This window comes from Hypomesus nipponensis, chromosome 5 (assembly GCF_054491055.1).
Source record: "Hypomesus nipponensis isolate SF chromosome 5, ASM5449105v1, whole genome shotgun sequence".
Taxonomy (NCBI): Eukaryota; Metazoa; Chordata; class Actinopteri; order Osmeriformes; family Osmeridae; genus Hypomesus; species Hypomesus nipponensis.
Genome location: NC_140365.1, coordinates 12,961,504 through 12,986,740, shown reverse-complemented (window position 1 = coordinate 12,986,740; position 25,237 = coordinate 12,961,504). Strand labels below are relative to the sequence as shown.

The window sequence follows — 25,237 nt, the reverse complement described above, 5'->3', positions numbered from 1 at the left end:
ATTAGTGTTATATATGATAGTTCTAAGTACCACCTTTCATTATAGATAACAATTATACCTTTATATACTAAGAATTTGACCTTGGTTACAAGGGTCATTCTGGAGTCCAAAAGAAAACGCCTGGATGTACTCTTATAAAAACCTTTGTCAAATCTGAATATATTGTGGTATTATGTTCGACTTTTGATATGAATTGGGTAAGGCTTCAGCCTGTGGTCTTATGCTGTCTTTCAGCTAATACCTACCACTTCTAGGCCTCTTCAGGCCTCTGTTTTCAACACAAATTCTAGGCGGAAATAGAAACTTTCACTTTCCTTGTGTTCAAGCTTCTATTAGTCAACACCAGTAGGACTGACAGGGGTCCTGACAACAAGAAATATAACTTCAGAGTGTCAGCTTTCAAAAGAGTCCATTTACATGTATGTACTCCAAATGGTTCAAGAACAGCAGTAAATTTACTTTGGGTATGCTGTTTAGGCGTTTTTGGGAAAATTAAACAGGATAGGGGTTAAACAAAGTGTTGTAGGTTCAAAACCAGTCTAAGGCTAAAAACATTTTTTTAGACAGAACGGTTTCTAGTGTTCCGGTCAATCCTCCGGTTGTAAAACATAGCAATGAGTGTTTATTTGAGCCCATAACAACACTCCGATCATCTGTTAAGCGAGACTGTGTAAACCACTGCAAAACAAGCCAGGTTTCCAACAGTAGCTAGCTACTTGGAGTCTACGTATGGTAGTGTCAGATTTACAACGGAATTAGCTTGAATTAAGTAAATTGTCTCTCTGAAGTATCATAAAGGATTTCACCTTGGTATGTCAAAATATGTTTGAATTGTTTCAACATTGGCTGAATCTAAGAATGCTTACCTTCCTCCTTTGGGACCAGTCCCCTCATCAATTTCACCAAGTTTCATGTCTCCCATTCCAACCATCTAGCGCCACCAATGGGTCAAAGTTGAAGGTGTGTTTACACATGTTACTTTTGAACAATATGCCCCATTGTCCAAAATGAGGTATCATTGGATTCCCTGGATCAAGACGATTTCAACGCACTCTATGACATTATACCCAGTTCTATAGATTCTCCGCCATTTTGAATGTAAAGGAAAAGCGTTTTTTCGCTACTCCTCCTACAATTCTTGTCGAATCTTCTTCAAAATTGCCACAGATGATCCCCAGACCAAGCCTCACAAAAATCCTCCCCTGGAGCTTTGATTTACCCAACTGTTTTTAGTTACAGCCACATCAAATTGATGTGGCTGAATTGATGTGGCCGCCATTTTGAATATAACGTTTTTTGCTACCTCTCCTGTAAGGTTTGTCCAATCTTCACCAAATTTGGCACAGATCATCTTCAGACCAAGCCACACAAAAGACATAACATGTTTTTTTGATGATCTAAACCTTTTGACTGGAAAAGCCAATCAAAGTCATTAGCCAATCAAAGTCGTCAACCAAGCCACCATAAAAGAAGTAAGGTCATATCTCAGCACCTCTTTACTGCATTGACACCAAATTTGGTATAGGGACTAGGGACACTGTTCTTAAGAGGTCCAAAATAGATCATGCTATTTCACCTCTACGTGGCGCTGCAATCAGCAAAAATTTGGCACCAATTATCTTCAGATCAAGCCTCACAAACTTTTCACATGGTTTTTGATTTTCAAAAACCATTTGTCCGGTACAGCCAATCAAAATCGGCAACAAAGCAACCAAACAGGAAGTTGGGTCATATCTCAGGAAATATTTCCTGAATTGACATCAAACTTGGTACAGGTGTTCGGGACCCTGTTATGAGGATGTCCAAACAATTTGGTGTTATGTGATCGCTGGGCATGGCCGCAGGAAGCAAAAATTTGTTTTGGCCAATAACTATTGATTTGTTTGCTTTTATTAAGTGATTCCTTTGTCTCATGATATATTGGGACATCCCATGTGTGATTCATAATAATTTAATAGCCGAATTGTTGCAGCCGCCATTTTGAATTTATTAAAAAACGTTTCTTCTCTATTCCTACACATGTTGTCCAATCTTCAACAAATTTGGCAGATATTATCTTCAGACCAAGCCTCACAAAAGCCATTATATGTTTATTGGATTTTCATAACCGTTGGCCCGGTACAGCCAATCAAAATATGCCGTTAAGCCAGCAAACAGGAAGTTGGGTCGTATCTTATCAAATCTTTGATGGATTCACACCAAACTTGCTGTGTGTACTCATTACCCTCTTTTGAGGATGTCTAAAATGTTTTCTGGGTCATTTGACTGCTTGGTCACCTCATTGCTGCTTGCAGCTATATTTTTATATTGCTTTTGTACACATTTATGGTTACGTTTTATGGCACAACTGATGAAGAACTAACACACCTAGTTTTGGCATTAACACATGTTTTTCTATTGGCTTATCAATGCCATAGCTCTAGAAAAACAGCTTCACTTTATTATTGTATGCGGACGGCAAGCTGTAAGATTAGCCCCTGCTTAACATTAACAAGACTCATGTCAACAGGCTATCATAGCAGTTAAGTTTTAGTAAACAAATCATGTAAGAATGGAAAATTGTGTCCTACTGCTACTGGAATTTTTTTACAACGTACTATAATGTTTAGCGAATTATAACCTTTCTGATCTTTTCTGTGCATGATATTTAATTGATAATGTTGTAATGTCAGCCTTGTCAGGCGATTATTTTACACTGCTGACCACACGTAATGTTGAACGTTTGTGTCATTTGGTTAACACAGTAATGTTAGTAGCTGGCTAAGCGCTAGCTCCTAACATTAGTCACTTCAACATTGTGACGTTGGATGAGGCGAGCTATGCTATTTCTCGTGAACCACAGGGCGCCTGTGCAGCTATCTATTGTCAGTTATCTATTGATAACCAGCTGGCGTACATTTTCAAAAGAGGAGCGAACCATGGACCAATTTTTTTTTTAAAGAAGGGTGTTATAGCTCGGAAAATATAAACTTTTTTCCAATTTCGCTTGATTTTGTGGCATTGTTTTAACTCTGATGCATTAGTATGAGGCCTTTGCATAATCATTTAGTTATAGAAAGGGAAGCCTACATAATAGCTGCATTTCCCGATAACGATGGATCTCAGTTGTTACGAGGGTTCTCTATAAGCAAAATAACGAACCATCGTTATTTCTTACATGTGTTTCCCGAACATAATCACAAGAAAAACCCTTGTACGTGTCTCTTAAGAACTACTTAAGATGTTTCCCGGATGCGGAAATGTGATTGTTCTGTCACAACTTCAAGACTTTTGTTCAATAAACTTTTACAACAAAAATTGAGTAATCACGGTATGCAAGAATTGTTATTTACTGTCGGTACAGAAAACGTACATAAAATAATTATGATCTTTTTACATTTATATCGTAGATGGTTAAAAATACTTCTCATGATTTGCACATAGCCTAGCAGGTGTCATGAATTTACAATCAGCGTGATGCATATTTTAAATGCTTACGTAATTCGCACACCATTTGATGAGGCATGTGTTGTGTAGTTCATTGAAAAAGATCCCAGTTTCAGTTAAACTTCTGTAAAAATAATACAAATATATGAAGAGTTATCCTTTTTTCATTTCGCTGTGATGTTGCCTTGTTTTTAGGGTCAGCCTACTGGTGTCTCCACTGAGTCTCTTTGCTTAAGATGCACTTAACATTCTACGACTGATCTGGAGCTCTCGTTAATCTATGAGCATTTTCAAGAGCCTCTATAGCTACGATGGCTTCGGGAAATGGCCCATAAAACTAAGATCCATCATACTGTAACACCCCTAGCCGGTATGCTAATGGGGGAGTCGGGAGTCAACCGGTGAAGTGCTGGGTTTTTATTACACAGACAGTTGTGGGCCACTGTCTACGCCTTAACTAACACCAATAGTCTCACAATCTGAACAATCTTAATAATGATGCTTAATGGCTCCTGTTTTGCTGCTTTACCTACACATTGTTGACCTTAAACACGAAGGGAAAACAGAGAGATAACCGCCAAAACTCACCTATATATAGGCTACAGCCAAAAAGACCCACCACAGCTATCCCACAACCTCCCAAACCCTCCAATAAGAACATGAACATTAACAACCAATGAATGTCCAATAACACAGGGTAGCTACAATACGATGGATTCTATGATCCAATTTAGACTTACAATGCTTTCGGGAAACGCAGCCCTGGCCAATACCATCCCTACAGTGAAGCATTATGGTGGCAGTATCATGCTGTGGGGATGTTTTTCAGCGGCAGGAACTGGGAGACTTGTCAGGATCGAGGGAAAGATGAATGCAGCAATGTACAGAGACATCCTTGATGAAAACCTGGTCCAGAGCTCTCTGGACCTCAGACTTGGGCGAAGGTTCATCTTCCAACAGGATAACGACCCTAAGCACACCAAGATAACAAAGGAGTGGCTTTGGGACAACTTTGTGAATGTTCTTGAGTTGGCCAGCCAGAGCCCAGACTTGAACATCTCTGGAGAGATCTGAAAATGGCTGTGAACCGACGCTCCCCATTTAACCTGATGGAGCTTGAGAGGTCCTGCAAAAAGAATGGGAAAAACTGCCCATAAATAGGTGTGCCAAGCTTGTAGCATCATACTCTAAAAGACTTGGCTGTAATATTTGTCAAAGGTGCTTCAATAAAGTATTTAGCAAAGGCCTATAATGCTTATGTACATGTTATATTTTCATTCTTAATTTTTGCAAATCTATAAAAAATATGAAACCAACTTTTTTCACTTTGTCATTAAGGGGTATTGTGTGTAGAAGTGTTGAAGAAAAAATGAATTGAATTACATTTTGGAAAAAGGCTGTAACATAACAAAGTGTGGAAAAAGTGAAGCGCTGTGAATACTTTCCAGATGCACTGTAAGAATAGCCTAATATTTGTATTTATTGTGTGTGTGGGATGGAGGCAGACATGAGGGTAAGCTGATAGGATGTGTTTCAAGGTCATATGTACTTGTGTAAGAGAGAAGCAACCCAACTTTTGGATGTCCTCTGTTTGAGCGCTGAGGTGTGTGTGTCCTAGGTAGGGAGGCCCATGAGGAAATGAACATCACGTTCACCTTGCCAGTGTCGTGGAATTCTGACGACTGTGTGCTGCATGGTCACTGTGAGCAGGTGGTGTTCTGCACCTGTATGACTATCACAGCTTCCAGCAATGTCTTTCCCGTCACAGTGTGAGTGGAGAAAATTACGTTTTATACTTCTGTGCTAGCTCTATGAGTAAAATCAGTGTATTTGCAACTACTGACATCAAACAATGACAAGAGTTAATTATAGGGGACCCACATTTATTAACTGTGTACCTCAATGTGTGTTTACCCATGTGTGCAGGCAACCACCTCACTGTGTCCCAGAGACGTATACAAATGTCACATCCTGGTACAAGCTCTTCACCACGGCAAGGGACTCTGACACTAGATACAGCCAGGAGTACAACCCCTTCTGGTGCTACAAAGGTGCCATAGGGAAGGTGTACCACGCTCTCAACCCCAAGCTCACTGTTATTGTCCCCGATGTAAGTTATCCTTTTTATGTGTACATACACTAGCATATTGTCGAAAATGTATTGTCTACATTGTCTTGGGTGTATGTTATGTAATTTTATCTTAACTTGTAGTCATCACCATCTAGTACAATTATTATGAAGTATTCCCGCACTTCACAAATTAGTTATTTTATCTTCGACTTGGCAAAACAAGAACACGGCAGCGGTACTCACAGACATATACAGTGCATCTGGAAAGTATTTAGTGTTTCACTTTTTCCACATTTTCTTATGTTACAACCTTATTCCAAAATGTATTCAACATTTTAATTTTTAAGATTAGCAAAAGAAATGATCATACGTACATAAGTATTCACAGCCTTTGCTCAATACTTTGTTGAGGCACCTTTGGCAGCAGTTATAATGCTACAAGCTTGGCACACCTATCAATGAGCAGTTTGTCCTATTTTCAATGTTGGATGGGGAGCGTCGGTGCACAGCCATTTTCAGATCTCTCCAGAGTTGTTCAATCAGGTTCTGGGCTCTGGCTGGGCCACTTAAGGACATTCACAAAGCCACTCCTTTTTATCTTGGCTGTGTGCTTAGGGTTGTTGTCCTGTTGGAGGATGAACCTTCGCCCTAGCAGTGCCGGTCCTTGCTATCGGCAACATGGTAAACCTTGCCAGGGCGCCAAATGTGCTAGGACCGCCTCTGCCCATTGATCCTGACTATTCTCCCAGTTCCTGCCACTGAAAAACATCCCACAGCATAATGCTGCCACCACCATGCTTCACTGTAGGGATGGTATTGGCCAGGTGATGAGCGCTACCTGGTTTCCTGGCGGCCAACTCTAGGAAGAGTCTTGGAAGTTCCAAACTTCTTCCGTTTACGGATGATGGAGGCCACTGTGCTCATTGGGACTTTCAATGCTGCAGACATTTTTCTGTACCCTTCCCCAGATCAATGCAATCCTGTCTTGGAGGTCTACAGACAATTCCTTGGACTTCGTGGCTTGGTTTGTGCTCTAACATGCTGTTAACTGTGTTAATTGAAGAAACCTTGGGAGGATCATGTCCAATCAATTGAATTTACCACAAGTCGACTCTCGATCAAGTTGTTGAAACATCTCAAGGATAATCAGTGGAAACAGGATACATCTGAGCTCAATTCTGAGTGCCATGGCAAATGCTGTGAAGACTTATATACATGTAATGTTTTAGTTTTGATAGATTTGCCAAAAAGAAAAAATCATATTTAGAATACGGCTGTAATATAACAACATGGAAAAATGTAAACTCTGTGAATACTTTACAGATGCACTGTATACTGATACAGCAACCAACAAAGACTGGACACAAAACAGACTTTAATACTAAACCAAACAAGATACAGGTGACAACGGTAAACTAATTACAACAAAGACCAAACTGAGACAATTAACAAGACACAGTAGCACAACAAACATGAGTCTAGTGCTCTGGGGAGGCAGGGTGTTACATTAATAATACATTTATTTATATAGCTCTTTTTAAGATACTCAGTCACTTTACAGAGTCCAGCATTCATTCAGACACCACAAACAGGCAGTGGCACGGAAGCATGGCTGCCAATCAGCGCGTACGGCCTCTCCGACCACTACCACCATTTGTTACCAACATTCATTCACATTCATACGATGTATGTCTTTATGATGGTGGGGGAAACCAGAGTACCCGGAGGAAACCCACGCAGGCACAGGGAGAACATGTAAACTCCTGGAAGCGACCGGGGTTTGAACCAGGAACCTTCTTGCCAGTGCTAACCACTGAGCCACCGTGCTGCCTGTTGTAGTTGGTATCTTTCAACATCAATTCTGCTGAACATTTCCAATTAAACTTATACGTATTTTCCCCCAATTGTACATCAAAACAAAATGACTCAATGCTTTTAGCTTTATTGCTCTTATTTGAATTGAATGGAGCATGAATCAGGTTTGTTTCTGCGAGTGATTGGACACATGAGAAAAGGGCTTTTCCCCTAAACCATATTCTGTATCTCAGTAGATGATGAGAGCATTGCAGCATGGGAAAGGATTGGTTTCATCTTGAAATAGAGTCTAAAATCAAGACACTGCGACTTGCTTGCAGGACGACCGCTCTCTTATCAATCTGCATCTGATGCACACAAGCTACTTCCTGTTTGTGATGGTCATCACAATGTTCTGCTATGCAGTCATCAAGGGACGGCCAGGCAAAGTACGACTGAGCAACCCCGACTTCTGCCCTGAAAAGGTACAACATGATCCACAGGCACCCAGTGGTCTTTGTTTTCATAACAGAGAAAGAATTCCTCAGATAGAAAATATATTCTAGCTGGGTCTCGCAGACTTCATCTAGCCTGTTTTTGTCTTTGTCTTTGTATGAAAACAGAAAAACATGATGCTGGTATTTTAGTCCTCTGAGTAATTATTATACAGATCAAGTGCAGATTGTAAACTTTCAAATTATGTATCATACATTTTAAATTGAAAATGTTTGAAAGAGATATGTGAATGTTTGTACCTCTTCAATCAACTTTCGAAGAAAATCTCTTTAAAACCTTTTAAAAACGTTTTCATACTTTCTGCAGGCAGATAATGGGTGGGAACAATAGCTGGTTAACTCCACCCCCAACCATATGTATGAGTGACACCGTGTCCTAACTGAGAGTAGTGATGGGCAACTAGAGGCTTTTTGAAACACCGAGACAAGTGAAACATTGGAGTCGGGGCCTTTGAAACGCTCGAAACCTTTACTCAACAGCGACATCTGCTGGCAACTACGAATATGGCATAACTAACAGTCATAGCTAATTCCACATCGAGATTTTAAGGATCCTTGTGGTTGGACGGAATTATTGCCGGTGTGCAATGCAGATGGCGTGGTTTCGAATACGGGAGCGATGGCTTTTATCGAACAATACAAATAAGCCCAAATATGATTTTCAAACTATTTGAGACGATAAACTCAATATACAGTTGTTACATATTCATATATAACGTTCTCTAACCGTCTCCAATTGTCTCAAACTGTCTCAAACTCACAAATCTCAGTTGTCTATATTTGATTTACAAATATTTTCTACAAGTACCTAAATCTTTTTTTACAGAGCTCCATCTCCTGGCACTAATTTCACGCAATGCCATAGTCTTTCGCATTCAAAACCTTTGTGGCTTTGCCGCCTCATTTTATACCCCGACACGTCAGAGTCTTTTGGCAAGTACGAGACAGGTTTCGTTCAAGATCACGTCACAAAACGTTTCGAAACACTTTGACACTTGACCGGAAGTGTTTTTAAAACCGTCTCAAAACGTTGTTTCGTTTTGTTTTGACTGTTTGTTTGCAGTGAGTGTTGAATGTGTCGGGACAGTATCGACACCTTAGTACCGAGCAGCCCATCACTAACTGAGAGTCTGGAATTGTTTTTGGCCAAACATGAAGTTGTTTTGCTCTCTTGTTGTCCAAGTCTGGATCTTCTGCAGTGTACATGTTTATAATATTTTGCCATTTTGCGGAGGAACCCGCATTGCTGCTTGCAGCTATGTTATTATTATTATTTTTCCTCTTCTCCGCTAAATGGCTCTATAGCTCAAAAAGTACTAATCCCAGACAGAGAGTGGCCCATGAGCGCCCATAGGTGGTGCTATAAGCCACGCCCAAAGTCTACGTGATTTTCCCAGCGCCCCATTACTCCAAAATTTGTAAATTTGCCTATTTTCTCATGGGGAACAAAAAGCCTCAAGGATCCATAAGGTCCGCCATGATAGATTTTGCTGTACTGTCCAAATTTGGTACAACCTCCAGAACCTTTCTCCTCATGAACCATAGATCCAATCAACTTGAAATGTGTTAGAGATTTGTAGAATACATGTCTTTCTATAGGGTCAAATTGAATAAGAAATCCAATTCAAAATGGCTGAAAGAAGTGTATTTATGTAAATGTACACATTGCCACAACATCTTTGTGTTGATAAATCAAATATAATTTTGACTGATGGTTTTTCAAACGTTAGTGCTTTCAAGTTGAGATAATTCTGAAGTACCATATGCAATTTCAACTTGATATGTCAATATATGATTGAATTCAATTGAATGGCTCCACAGCGTGCACACACTCATCCTGCCCCTTGACACACGAGCTTGGCGAGACGCACACACATCCTTTCTGGAAATGGTGTGCCGCCACCCTTGGTCTGTTGCTCCTGTTTCAATTTGCTTCAAATCGCAGCTCGCCTGATAGCTGTGTTGGAGGGCAGCCACGTTCGGTAAGTCCTATTTTTACACATTTTAAGCTAGAATCAATGATTGGGTTCGTGAAAGTACACTACTCTTGAATTATGGTGAAGGTTTGAGCACTTTGACACCTTTAGATCGTGAGTTTGAAGTGACGGAAAACCGAACTCGAAAAGTAGCTAGCTCTAGCTTTTTCTATCTGTGTTTATAATTAGTGAATCATTTAGCATCTCTGCAAATTCTTCATCAAAAGAGGTAGAGGAGGGCAGCTTTTAGGAGAACAAGCGTTTCCCCACAGACCTGTAGGCTCAGAATTTTGATTTGGGTCGTAAAAGTGTTTGTAATTGGAATGAGTGCAGACGCAAGGGAGACCGTCATGTTCATAAATTCACCATTTTACAGTTCTATCTACACCCAAAAAGACGAGCAGGGAAGCCTTCAAGAGATGTGGGAATTGTCCTTTTAGCCTGATGTTTTTTTTGTAATTTGTGCTAAACTTGCAAGTTGAGTGAGACTGCGTCCCGGCGATACTGTACATTGTTTTGACGTTAGCCTCAGTCAGACTCGGCTCACCCACTGGCAGTGTGTAAACTATTTTGTATTTCACTCAATTCTATTCCAAAAACGTCAGAGAGGATTGTTTTTTGTAGACAAGAGCCTGCTGAAGATAGGCATTATATAGGATCTTTCAAAGCAAGCCTATTTAGTTCGGCATTTGCCTGAGACAGCGACCTATGTTAGCCTGGCTAGTTTCACTCGGTCAGCCTATGTAACTGACCGAGTAACTGTAACAGTAACTGTAACTGTTTCTTTATGTATTTAAAGGTCTCTGACAGTCAGAATCACTGTTTACAGGCAAAGGTCGAGCTGGTCTTTTGTCAGATGTGTATATATCGACCAGTTTAGAGCTCAATACTCTTGCCAGAGCCTGGAATCAAACCCATGTTTTGAGTGGCTGTGCATGGCCGGGTCTCCATCAGGCCAACACATTTGGATTCAAGTAATTTTTCACAACTGACATGGATTCTGTCTTCACTTTTACAGGTCTGGAGGGTCATGCAGAGGCCTGCTCAACAGAGTTCAACAGAGGATGCTGAACTACTTGAACTTGCTGGACTACCCCTCTCTAGGTGGACAGCTTCTCTTCAGCCCTGACCCCAGGACAGCTTCATCCAGCTGGCCTGCCCTGACTGCCTGCCTGCAGGCCCTGCTTGACATTGATGAAAAAGGACAAACCAACATTTTTTCCTTTGATGAAAGTCTAAATTGTGACATCACCAGGGGTAGTGGAGGGATGTTACATCAGAGAGGGGGCAACACCACAAAATGGTGGCAATGGCCCACACTACATCTCCCAGAATCCCTCAACAAGTGGACAGATGTAGGTGTGTGAGCCACCTAATCAAGTTAGGACTATAAAAGGGGGGGAGGGGAAAGAGCAGGGGGAGGGACCAGAGAGACAAAGGGCACATGGCTGGTTAGTTTGGACCAGGGAAAAGTTGGGGGACTTTTTTAAGGGGAAAGTCATTTTTTGTTTAAACTTTTGTGGATTTTTGTTGGCTGGTGGAAGGTGAAAGTAACACCCTGCCTGAGTTGATTTTTGTTGTCTTTTTGTGGAAAATAAAGTGCCCTCTTTTTTGTGGAACCTGTTTTTGCTTGGTCTTTCCCACCCCGGTGCACTGCCTCACTCTTGCCTGCCCTAGGCAGCTCTTCTCGTGACGCTACGGATGGTGGAGAATGCGGGCAGTGAGGCGGAGTGCAGATGAGTAGTGGGGAGGATAAGACGACTTGACCAAACGTTTTTCAAAACTCCAGGCAAGCAAACCCCACACAAACATGGAGCAGCTGCTACAGATACTTGTGGAAAATCTGAGGGCTCAGCAAGAAACCAATGCAGCCTTGGTACAACAGCACACAACGGCTAATCGCCTAAAAGAGCTGGAGATTCAACAATTGACCAGGGCAAAGCCAAAGGCTGGGGAGTTGATCCCAAAACGGGGAGCAACCGATGATGTGGAAGCTTACCTGTATGCCTTTGAGGCTACAGCCACTCTGAAGGGGTGGCCGAAGACGCAGTGGGTTGGACTTTTGTCCCCTTTTCTCTCCGGGGAGTCACTTAAGGTCTTCCAGGATTTAGAGACCAGTGTGGCTCAAGACTATGACCAGCTAAAGGCAGAGATCCTGAGTCGACATGGCATTACCAGATTTAGCCTGGCCCAACGTTTCGATAACTGGACCTTCCGTACTGGGATAACCCCTCGTGCACAAATGCATGACTTGATTCGAACAACCAAAAAGTGGCTGGAACCAGACAAGACAGACCCGGCGGCCATTATAGAGACTCTGGTTATGGATCGGTAGAGCTCTGCCGTATGAGGCCAAAAGGATAGTTAGCTCCCAACGGTTAACAACCACCATGGAGCTAGTGGAAGCAGTAGAGCAGTACCAGGCTGCCTCGGAATTGCTCCGCCCAACCCCTAAAGAGCGGATATCTCCGGTCCCTGATCAGCCCAGTGGGATGCGACCAAAACGAGCCAAACCGGTCAGCCCTCAGTCCAGCCCCCTGAACAGAGCTGGTTATCCAACACAGTCACGGGGGTTCTCCAACGCTGAGCCTCGCCAGTGCTTTCGATGTGGTGAATATTTCCTGGCAGTGTGGACAGATGAGCCCATGCCCTCCGCCGAGGCCACCAGCAGCCCCCATGTACACTTTGCAGCCCTCCTGTGGGAAAGTAAAGACCGCCGTCCGACGTGCCCAGTAACAGTAAATAAACAGAACCTAGAAGCATTGCTGGACTCGGGAAGTGCCAGGACCCTGATCCATGAGTCTGTGTTGGAGGCCTCTTCCCCGGCTCGGGGGGAACCAATTCCAGTAGTTTGTGTCCACAGAGACAAACACGAGTGCCCGAGTACCGTGGGGAAACTAACCACCACCAAGGGAACGTTTACGGTGGAGGTTGTCAAGAACCTGCCAATTTCAGTCCTAATTGGACGAGACTGCCCGGCCATTCACTGCTATGGGAGGAATCCCAAAGGAAGCACAGTCGGGAACCTTGAAAACGTAGAGAAAAAACAAAACGTAAAGGGAATACAACCCAGGTAAATCTTGCTAAACCCCGCTCTGCTGCCCCTGTTTTAGCTGAAGCCTTTGCGGTGGATTCAAGTGACACAGAATTGGCCAGGAATGACTCAGGTAACTCGGAACCAGAATCGGGGCCAATGGAAGATGACTGTGGGGGCTCTAGAACCATGCCACCGCTCCAAGGTCAGTACGGAACTGCTCATCCACAGGATCCTACACTTAGCAATGCCTTAAGAAATGTTCAGGTCCTAGAAGGAACTCTAGTGGGACCCAGGTTGACTCCTTCCTACCCTCACTCACAAAAAATGGCCTCTTGTACCAGGCCATAAAAAGTAATGAGAAAGTTATTGAACTGGTCCTGGTGCCACAGCCTCATCGTCCCACAGTCCTTCAATTAGCCCATACTCATGTGTTTGGGGCCCACTTAGGCATGGAGAAGACTAAGGAACGAGTATAACAGAGGTTTTTCTGGCCGGGTGTTCACAAGGAGGTAGAAAACTACTGTCGCAGTTGCCCGGAACGCCAGGTCAAGGCGCCAAAGGCAACTTACAGGAACCCCCTGGTCCCGTTACCAATCATAGATACACCCTTCGAAAGGGTGGGGATGGATATCCTGGGGCCCCTACCCAAGAGTGCTCGGGGACACCAATACATCTTGGTCATCGTGGACTACGCTACCCGATATCCGGAAGCTGTGCCCTTAAGAAAGGAGAATGCAAAACAGATAGCAAAGGAGCTATTCCTCTTCTCCAGTAGGGTAGGGATTCCAAAAGAGATTCTCACTGATCAAGGGACCCCTTTATGTCTAGAGTGACAAGGGAGATGTGTACTCTTTTACAAGTAAAACAAGTGAGGACCTCGGTGTACCACCCCCAGACGGACGGTTTGGTGGAGAGATTTAATAAGACCCTCAAAGCCCTGTTGCGAAAGGCCATCAACAAAGACGGAAGAAACTGGGACCAGCTTCTCCCCTACATCCTATTTGCGGTAAGAGAAGTTCCGCAATCTTCTACAGGCTTCTCACCCTTTGACTTGTTGTATTCAGACAAACCCAGGGGTCTCCTGGACATTGCCAAGCAGACCTGGGAGGAGCAACCCTGTCCGCATCGTACCATGATTGAACATGTAGGGGCGATGCGGGAACAGATGGCCGTGGTAATCCCCATGGTGAAGGAACACATGGAAAAAGCTCAGAGGGACCAGAGGGCAGCCTATGACCGAACCGCTCAACCGAGGGAATTCAACCCAGGAGACAGAGTCCTGGTTCTGGTCCCCACGGTGGAATTTAAGTTTTTGGCAACATGGCAGGGTCCATTTGAAGTAATCGGAAAAGTGGGGGAGGTAACCTACAAAGTACGACAACCGGGGAAGAGGAAAGCGGAGCAGATTTACCATGTGAACCTCCTAAAGAAATGGCATGCTCAGGAGACGTTGTTGTGTCTTGCCCACCAGGAGTCAAAAGAACGGGCCAGGGAAGAAGTGCAGTGGGGCCCAGACCTCTCCCCTCACCAACTACAACAAGCAAAAGAGCTGGTGGATGGCAATCAGGATGTCTTTTCAGCCCTCCCAGGTTGCACCCACCTAGTGGAGCATGAAATACGCACCCCTCCAGGAAAAACGGTCAACCTAAAGCCGTATCGGGTGCCGGAGGCCCGCAAGAAACCGATTGAGGAGGAGGTCAGAAAGATGTGTGAGCAGAATGTGATAGAGAAGTCTAAGAGTGCCTGGTCTAGTCCCATCATCCTAACAGGCAAGCCTGAAAATACGGTACGATTCTGTAACGATTTCAGAAAAGTAAATGAAGTGTCAGACTTTGATGCCTACCCCATGCGTCGAGTTGACGAGCTGATCAAAAGCCTGGGCCAGGCCCGGTTTATAACAACCCTGGATCTCACCAAGCAATATTGGCAGGTTCCCTTGTCAGAAGATTCGAAGGAGAAGACTGCCCTCGCTCCCTGGAGGCCTTTGGCAGTATCGCATGATGCCGTTTGGTTTGTTTGGAGCTCCGGCCACCTTCCAGCGCTTGATGGACCAGGTGCTCAAACCCCATCAGGACTATGCATCAGCCTATTTAGACGATGTGGTGATTCAGAGTCCAGACTGGGAAAGCCTCCTACCTCGGGTGCAAAAGTTGCTACCAAGGGAGAAGAACTATGCCACAGTAGAGAAAGTGTGCCTCGCCATTAAATGGGCCCTGGAAACGCTGAAGTATTACCTGCTGGGAAGGAGGTTCACTCTGGTGACAGATCATTCGCCATTGCAGTGGAGGCTAAAAACAAGGAAATCAACAGCAGGGTAACTAGATGGTTCTTAAGTCTCCAGCCGTTTAACTTCTCTGTTGTTCACAGACCCGGAAATGCAGACGCCCTGTCCCGCCGTGATGCCTTCTGGGCCTCGTTTACCCTGCCGAGGACGTCAGGCCTGGGTAGAGGGATGTGTGACATCACCAGTGGAGGGATGTTACATCCCTGGACCAGAGATGGGGCAATACCACAAAATGGTGGCAATGGCCCACACTACATCTCCCAGAATCCCTCACCAAGTGGACAGATGTAGGTGTGTGAGCCACCTAATCAAGTTAGGACTAGAAAATGGGGGAGGGGAAAGAGCAGGGGGAGAGACCAGAGAGACAAAGGGCACATGGCCGGTTAGTTTGGACCAGGGAAAAGTTAGGTGACTTTTTTAAGGGGAAAGTCATTTTTTGTTTAAACTTTTGTGGATTTTTGTTGGCTGGTGGAAGGTGGAAGTAAAACCCTGCCTGAGTTGATTTTTTGTTGTCTTTTTGTGGAAAATAAAGTGCCCTCTTTTTTGTGGAACCTGTTTTTGCTTGGTCTTTCCCACCCCGGTGCACTGCCTCACTCTAGCCTGCCCTAGGCAGCTCTTCTCCTGACGCTACAAAATGTTTAATCCTTTCCATGTCCCAGCATACCAAGCTACTGACCTTTAGTGTGTTAAGTGATGAAACCTGTTAAAGTGATAGACCTTTGACCTGAATCCAATGATAATTCATTTGAATAAAAACCACCAAGAGAAGTACTGGTTCTTGGATGAATTGTGCTCCACATCAGTTCATCTCACACATTTGCCTTTGTTTCCATGGGATTCATGGAATTGTCAGTTTCTGTTCCACCATTGTGTAATAATAAATATGATTTAGGACAGCAATTCCATTTTTGAGTTATCCTTTCGCATAACACACATTTAGTCAATGGGCCTCATTCACCAAGATCTTCCTAAGTTATTTCTTAAATTTGTTCTTAAGAAAGAAGCGTTCTTAAACAGCAGAATTGTTCGCAGGTGTGTTCTTAGAATGATGAATCCCAATATTTCCAAAGTTGAAAGCTCGTGCCTTGTTGCTCCTATTTAGCATAGGTAAACGCCCCGTTAATTCCCATAAAAGGGCACGATGCTGCAGGGCCGTGTGCACACTCAGAGAAATGTCAAAACGACGTGGTAAAGACGGTGGAGGCCTCGACAAAAGACAGAAAAACGTAATAATAATTCTGAAGTGGAGGTACAACTGCAAGAAGTTAGCGACAAACACCACATCATATTTAATAGCGTCAGCTGTGGATACAAAGCAGTAAATAAAACCGATGCGTGGAATGCTATTACTCATGCAGTGAACGCTGTATCCGGAGAAGTGCGCAAAACTAATGAAGTGAAAAAATAAATGGTTTAACTTTAATCTGAATTCTTAAGCAAAAAACATATACAATTTAAAAATATCCATGAAGACTGCTCTTGGTAGCCTATAGCGTTCCAACAGGTAGCCTACTCCTCGCTCTCTGCAAATAAATTGGTATGGTCAAGGAAGATGTGTTCCCTCCTCAGGGAGCGTTCCGCAACATTTTGCAGCAGCAATAAATACGCCATTGTGTGGTGTAGTCCTAGTGTGCGGAATAAGCCTACTTTTGGCCTATAAATACAGTGATAAGTCACGTATTTGATGGCAAAGTTCCCTGTTAACATAATTGATTTGAATTGAAGGCAAAGTAAGGCTAGTTTACAGTTTTTTGAATGACCCATCTTAGAGTAGCGTTATAGAATGTACGGTTACTGTATTGAAAAAAGAAGACAGAAACATAATTGCTGCCGTAAAGGCTTCATTTGCAACAGGACAAGAAATATGCAATATAGCTTCCATTTACAGTATTGCCCTAGCTCTGGCCCTTCTCTGAGCGCCACCACACATTCTAACTCTCCTCCCTTGTCCCACTCCTCTCCCTTTATGGAAGCAAATCATGACCAAAATTCAAATGAAAATGCATTTCTAGAAATGCATTTTCATTTTAAGAATGTGGCTGCATTATTTGACTCAAATTAAATTAGTAATCAATCATCCTATTTGGATTTTTTTTTAAAGACTGCTCATTCTTTCACTTAATTAAAATCAAAATGAAAAAGACATTTGAAATTTAATTTTCAAAGTATGCCCCACCAAATATTTACCAAAATTCAATTTGAAATGTAAAATTTGAAAATTAAAATGCTTTTCCAGAAATGCATTTTCATTTTAAGAACGTGGCTGCAAAATCGTGACCACAATTCAAATGCAGTTCCAGAAATGCATTTTCATGTTAAGAATGTGGCTGCATTATTTGACTCATAAATAAAATTAGTAATCAATCATCCTATTTGCATTTGCATTTTCTTCCTCAAGACTGCACATGTTATGCCATAATCAAAAAGAAAACGGACATTGCATTTTCATTTTCGTGTTCTGCCCGCAAAGAACTGCCCATAATTAAAAAACGAAAATGCATTCTGAGCACCGCAGCAGAGTGATGTCAGTAGCCGCTCTTCTTCAGCTCCCTGTTGACCGAGCTACCCATCTTGTTCGGTAGGGGGCGTTGTGCACATACGCATTGCATTACATGGCAAATGTGCCGGGAAATTGATTGAATTGCCGGGTCTTTAGAGGACGCATCACAGATCATGGCGCTACCTCAAATTATGCAGACACTGATAGAATTAGCTAAGCTGGTATAAACTAATAATATATCAGAGTCTGATGCCCGTGACCGAGTAGAACAAGTCACAGAGAGCTTGGCTGCATACTCGTTCTGAAATTGTCTACTTTTACCTGTGAAAGAAAGCTGTTTCACCTTTGGGGTAGTTCAGACAAAATCTGAATTTCCGCAATCTGAATTTCAGCAATCTGAATTTCAGGAATCTGAATTCCTGCAATCTGAATTTCAAGAATCTGAAATCCTGCAATCTGAAGAGATAAATAATATATATATATATTTTTTTTTATAAATACACACTACACTTACTCTTCTGCTCATTTGTAATGCACTTGGAATTTCCATTGTGTATGAATTGTGCAAGGCCTATATAAATACAGTATTTTACAATCGCTATGAAAGTCTTTTCAATACCTTTAACAAGTTTCCTAAAATCTTAACACAGTGAGCACAACATTCGTCTGTGTATGCTGTAAAATTAACACATTTCTTGTTGCTTTGACACAAAATGCATAGAGTAAACACAAATTTTAAATGCTTGAACTTCTTTTACACACAAACTCAACCAAGACCAAAACAATCGATTTTTACTGCCCAATTTACCAATGCTTTCACACTGTCAGCAAAAACAGATATCATGTTCAAAACCTAAATTATTGGCTAAAGTCAAAGTGAACAGCTGTTTATATTGTGAATTGAAACATAAATATATCACCTGTATTTTATTCTATTGCTACGGAGAAAGAGCTTAAGTTATGCAAATACTGTACATCACAGCTGATTCCCAACTAGGAAACACTCATGTGTTGAGGTTCTTTCAATTCCATGACCATATGGCATAGACAGTAAAGAGGACCTCTTTGGGCTGATCTGGTGTGGGAATAGAACAATATAGAGCAACAAAAGAAAGTAAGAATACAGTAATGCTTGCACAAGGGAGAGGAAGACAAGTACCAGGACAAGGGAGAGAAGGACAAGTACCAGGCCAAGGGAGAGGGACAAGGGAGAGGAGTTAGAATGTGTGGTGGCGCTCAGAGAAGGGCCAGAGATGTAATACTGTAAATGAAAGCTATATTGCATATCTCTTGTCCTGTTGCAAATGAAGCCTTTACTGCAGCAATTATGTGATGTCTTTTTTTTTTCCAATACAGTAACCGTACATTCTATAAAGCTACTCTGAGATGGGTCATTCAAAAAACTGTAAACTAGCCTTGCTTTGCCTTCAATTCAAATCAATTATGTTAACAGGGAACTGTGCCATCAAATAATAAGTGACTTATCACTGTATTTATAGACCCAAAGTAGGCTTATTCCGCACACTAGGACTACACCACACAATGGCATATTTATTGCTGCTGCAAAATGTTGCAGATCGTTCCCTGAAGAGGGATCACATCTTCCTTGACCATACCAATTTATTTGGAGATCGACGAGTAGGCTACCTGTTGGAACGCTTTAGGCTACCAAGAGCAGTCCTCATGGATATTTGTAATAGTCAAAAAACAGTCAGTTATTTTTGCTTAAGAATTCAGATTTAAGTTAAACCATTCATTTTTTTTACTTCATCAGTTCTGTGCACTTCTCCAGATACAGCGTTCACTGCATGAGTAATTGCATACCTATGGAAGCAAATCGTGACCAAAATTCAAATGAAAATGCATTTCCAGAAATGCATTTTCATTTTAAGAATGTGGCTGCATTATTTGACTCAAATGAAATTAGTAATCAATCATCATATTTGCATTTTAATTTTCTTCTTTAAAACTGCTAATTCTTTCCCTTAATTAAAATGAAAACGAAAAAGACATTTGAAATTTAATTTTCAAAATATGCCCCAGCAAATGGATACCAAAATTCAATTTGAAATGTAAAATGTCGTCGTCATCTGCCGCTTGTCCGGGGATTGGGTCGCGGGGGCAACGACCTAAGCAGGGAGGCCCAGGCTTCCCTCTCCCCGGCCACTTCCACCACCTCTTCCTGGGGGACCCCGAGGCGTTCCCAGGCCAGCCGAGTGACATAGTCCCTCCAGCGTGTCCTGGGTCTTCCCCGGGGCCTCTTCCCAGTGGGACGTGCCCGGAACACCTCACCAGGGAGGCGTCCAGGAGGCATCCTAATCAGATGCCCGAGCCACCTCAGCTGGCTCCTCTCGACGCGGAGGAGCAGCGGTTCTACTCTGAGCCCCTCCCGGATGACCGAGCTTCTCACCCTATCTCTAAGGGAGAGCCCGGACACCCTGCGGAGAAAGCTCATTTCGGCCGCTTGTATTCGCGATCTCAGTCTTTCGGTCACTACCCATAGTTCGTGACCATAGGTGAGGGTAGGAACGTAGATCGACTGGTAAATAGAGAGCTTCGCCTTTCGACTCAGCTCCTTCTTCACCACGACGGACCGATGCAGAGCCCGCATCACTGCGGACGCCGCACCGATCCGCCTGTCGACCTCGCGCTCCATTCTTCCCTCACTCGTGAACAAGACCCCGAGATACTTGAACTCCTCCACTTGGTTCAGGATCTCCTCCCCGACCCGGAGATGGCACTCCACCCTTTTCCGGTCGATAACCATGGCCTCAGATTTGGAGGTGCTGATTCGCATCCCAGCCGCTTCACATTCGGTTGCGAACCGCTCCAGTGAGAGCTGAAGGTCACGGCCCGATGAAGCCAACAGGACCACATCATCTGCAAAAAGCAGCGACCCGATCCTGAGGTCACCAAACCGGACCCCCTCAACACCCTGGCTGCGCCTAGAAATCCTGTCCATATAGGTAATGAACAGAATCGGTGACATTGGGCAGCCCTGGCGGAGTCCAACCCTCACCGGAAACAAGTTCGACTTACTACCGGCAATGCGGACCAAACTCTGGCACCGGTCGTACAGGGACTGGACAGCCCCGATCAGGGAATCCGGTACCCCGTACTCTTGGAGCACCCCCCACATGAGCCCCCGAGGGACACGGTCGAACGCCTTTTCCAAATCCACAAAACATGTGTAGACTGGTTGGGCGAACTCCCATGTACCCTCCAGGACTCCGCGGAGGGTATAGAGCTGGTCCACTGTTCCACGGCCAGGACGAAAACCACATTGCTCCTCCTGAATCCGAGGTTCGACAATCCGGCGGACCCTCCTCTTCAGGACCCCTGAATAGACTTTCCCAGGGAGGCTGAGGAGTGTGATCCCCCTAAAGTTGGAGCACACCCTCCGGTCCCCCTTTTTAAAGAGGGGAACCACCACCCCGGTCTGCCAGTCCAGAGGCACTGTCCCCGATGTCCACGCGATGTTGCAGAGTCGTGTCAACCAAGACAGCCCTACAACATCCAGAGCCTTAAGGAACTCCGGGCGGACCTCGTCCACCCCAGGGGCCCTGCCACCGCGGAGCTTTTCAACCACCTCGGCGACCTCGGCCCCAGAGATAGAAGGGCCCCCCCCCGATGTCCCCAGACTCTGCCTCCATGTCGGAAAGCGTGTTGGTGGAATTAAGAAGGTCTTCAAAGTATTCCTTCCACCGATCCAGGACGTCCCCCGTCGAAGTCAGCAGCGCACCGTCCCCACCGTATACAGTGTTGACAGAGCACTGCTTCCCCCTCCTGAGTCGCCGGATGGTGGTTCAGAACCTTTTTGAAGCCGTTCGGAAGTCATTCTCCATGGCCTCGCCGAACTCCTCCCATGCCCGGGTTTTTGCCTCCGCGACCGCCAGAGCCTCGTTCCGCTTGGCCTGCCGGTACACATCAGCTGCCTCAGGAGTCCTACCAGCCAATAAAGCCCGATAGGCCTCCTTCTTCAGCTTGACGGCATCCCTCACCTCCGGAGTCCACTACCGGGTCCGAGGGTTACCGCCGCGACATGCACCGACCGCCTTGCGGCCGCAGCTCCGGTCAGCCGCTTCAACAATGGAGGCCCGGAACATGGCCCATTCGGACTCAATGTCCCCGGCCTCCCCCGAGACATGATCGAAGCTCTCCCGGAGGTGGGAGTTGAAGCTCCTTCTGACAGAGGGTTCCGCCAGCCGTTCCCAGCAGACCCTCACATTACGTTTGGGCCTGCCAGGCCTGACCGGCGTCCTCCCCCACCATCGCAGCCAACTCACCACCAGGTGGTGATCAGTTGACAGCTCCGCCCCTCTCCTCACCTGAGTGTCCAAGACATGCGGCCTCAAGTCCGACGACACGACTACGAAGTCGATCATCGAACTGAGACCTCGGGTGTCCATGTGCCAGGTGCACATATGGACACCCTTATGCTTGAACATGGTGTTCGTTATGGACAAACCGTGTTTAGCACAGAAGTCCAACAACAGAACACCACTCGGGTTCAGATCGGGGGGGCCGTCCCCCAGGAGGACGAGGGAATCCCCGTGAGGAGCGCTTTCCAGCACCCCCTCCAGAGACTCCAAAACGGGTGGGTACTCTGAGCTGCCGTTTGGTGCATAAGCACAAACGACAGTGAGGACCCGTCCCCCCACCCGAAGGCGGAGGGAGGCTACCCTCTCATCCACCGGGGTGAACCCCAATGTACAGGCACCGAACCGAGGGGAAACAAGTATTCCCACCCCAGCTCGACGCCTCTCACCAAGGGCAACTCCAGAGTGGAAGAGAGTCCAGCCCCTCTCAAGGAGACTGGTTCCGGAGCCCGTGCTGTGCGTCGAGGCGAGGCCGACTATATCTAGCCGGAAACTCTCTACCTCGCGCACCAGCTCAGGCTCCTTTCCCGCCAGCGAGGTGACGTTCCACGTCCCTAAAGCTAGCTTCTGCAGCCGAGGATCGGACCGCCAAAGCCCCCGCCTTCGGCCGCCGCCCGTCTCACACTGCACCCGACCCCCATGACCCCTCCTGCGGATGGTGAGCCCACTGGAAGAGGGTCCCACGTTGTCTCTTCGGGCTGTGCCCGACCGGGCCCCATGGGAAAAGGCCCGGCCACCAGGCGCTCGCCATCGAGCCCCACCCCCGGGCCTGGCTCCAGGGGGGGCCCCGGTGACCCGCTTCCGGGCAGGGGCAACTGAGAACCATTGTTGTGTTTCTTCATGGTTGGTTTTTTGAGCCACGCTTTGTCTGGTCTTTCACCTGGAACCTGTTTGCCTTGGGAGACCCTACCAGGGGCATAAAGCCCCCGACAACATAGCTTCCAGGATCACTAGGACACGCAAAGGTGGTGACTCAAGGAGGGGGAAATGTAAAATTTGAAAATGAAAATGCATTTCCAGAAATACATTTTTATTTGAATTTTGGTCACGATTTGCTTCCATACATACCATGCATCGGTTTTATTTACTGATTTGTATCCACAGCCGACGCTATTACGTATATATGATGTGTCGTTTGTTGCTAACTTCTTGCAGCTGTACCTCCACTTCAGAATTATTATTACGTTTTTCTGTCTTTTGTCGAGGCCTCCACCGTCTTTACCACGTCGTTTTGACATTTCTCTGAGTGTGCACACGGCCCTGCAGCATCGTGCCCTTTTATGGGAATTAACGGGGCGTTTACCTATGCTAAATAGGAGCAACGGGGCACAAGCTTTCAACTTATGAAATATTGGGATTCATCATTCTAAGAACACACCTGCGAACAATTCTGCTGTTTAAGAACGCTTCATGAATCACACGTAGATTTTTCTTAGGAACTTTCTTAAGAAGAAATTTAAGAAATTACTTTAGTAATTTACTTTAGTTTACTGTTCTTAAACTCAACCGATTATTGTCATTTTACCATACCGTTCATATTGAACAGACATCAGTGTTTTCTTGGAAAGATTACTGTATATTTCCATTGTAAGTTTGGTCTTAAATTTCATTTGGAAGTGGTATTAAAATGTCTTAAAGTCTCAAATTTAACTTGTTTATCCCTCTATACACCCTGTGAAGCCCCCACCCCCCACTCCAGAGACAGTTGGTGACAGAAAGGTGCAGACATTAAGTTAAACATAGTCATGGCTGCTTAAGAGTAGAATAAATGTGTAAATAGATGTTGAAACTCAGTTCTCTGAGTTGATGCATGTCAGTTTAGGCAAAGGTATCTTTTAAAGAATTGTCTTTTATGCATTTATAGTTGGATTTGACATTTAACAGACATTTAATTCATTTAGCAAGTTGTTTAACTCAACATAACACAGTGTTGGGTGTAACACGTTACTAAGTACTGTAAGTTACTGTAATTAAATTACATATCCAATGAAAAAGTAAAGGATTACGGTTCATTTTTAGGCAATTTAATTACAGTTACTTGTAATGTACTTGCGTTACCTACTGTAAATTAGTCAAACAGTTCTGTATAAATCAATATTGAATTTAAATCTAAATGTATAGTCTATATAGTATAGAAATATTACTACTAATAAGTACTTTACCTTTTTGTCACAGGTTGACAAGAACATTAATGTAAAGTGCAAGCTATGTCCTGGGGAGAAAAAACGATATGCGGCTGCGGCTAGCACAAGTAACCTACTGAAGCTCCTCACAAGGCAGCATCGACGAACATTTTTAAGTGATCCATGTTCATCAGTATCAGAAAGGGTTTTAATCGCCATGAAAGTTTGCACAGACAAGGATTTTACTTTGGCATCAACAGATAACACCTCAGCAACACCTATTAAGCAGGCAAAACTTGAGTTTACATCGCCAGTGCAGAAAGTGTCTGAAGGTCAGCTTAAAAACATTATTGCAAACTAGATTGCAGGAAGAGATGCTACCGCTGCGTACTGCAAAATCCTGTGATGTCATGTTTAACTTAAAGTTAAGCTTTTGTGTTATGCACATATTGTTTGGTAACTAAACCTCAAAGAAGGTTACATGTGTTACTAAAATGTTAAGTATTAGTAGGCTATGTTTTAAAAAGCTAAAAGGCTAAACTATTCCAAGTTTGACTTGTATTTAATTATTGAAAGAGTTTCCTTTCTGTTGTCTATCCAGTCAAGGTTTACAGGGATTGTAAGACGTAATGCATTACATTACTTATTGAGTAATTAAATTACTTTTCAGACAGAGTAATTACAAAAGTATTTTAAATACAATATTGAATAAGTAATTAATACTTAGTAATTAATTATTTTTTTGAAGTAACTTACCCAACACTGCACAGTACATATGGTATACAAAGCTGCAGTCAGATTTGGCAAAATTGTTTTCTTGGATATTATCTTTACATATAGATGGGGTATAGATGATGATGCGGTATAGATGATGATTCGCGTTTTAAGGCAGAAAGACGCGTTCACTTTTACTGTACCCTAAACTTTTAATGTTCCCGCCAATCCGCCCCTTTCTGTTGCTATGAAAACCAGTTTAGCCACGCTAACTAACATTGTTTTTTGCTACCTTGCATTACCATTCAATCAACATTAGTAAAAATAGCTTGCTGATCGGGCAGAACTTGTTAATGCAGGAGACTCCTAGACCTTATTGCGTCACTAGCATCTCGTCATAGCACGTAGTCAGAGCACA

General features: G+C 44.1%; 1 protein-coding gene across 3 annotated transcripts in view; it reads left to right on the top strand.

The window, feature by feature from the left end:
• The window catches only part of tmem248 (transmembrane protein 248), a 130,744-nt gene that overhangs the window by 97,967 nt on the left and 7,540 nt on the right, over window positions 1-25,237 (top strand). For 2 of the 3 annotated variants that reach the window (XM_084698144.1, XM_084698143.1), the window contains exons 4-6: window positions 5,049-5,195; window positions 5,353-5,536; window positions 7,633-7,776. In XM_084698144.1, coding sequence (XP_084554270.1) covers window positions 5,049-5,195; window positions 5,353-5,536; window positions 7,633-7,776 — 475 coding nt within the window. The remainder of the gene's footprint in view (window positions 1-5,048; window positions 5,196-5,352; window positions 5,537-7,632; window positions 7,777-25,237) is intronic. The other variant, XM_084698145.1, reaches the window with a different exon arrangement.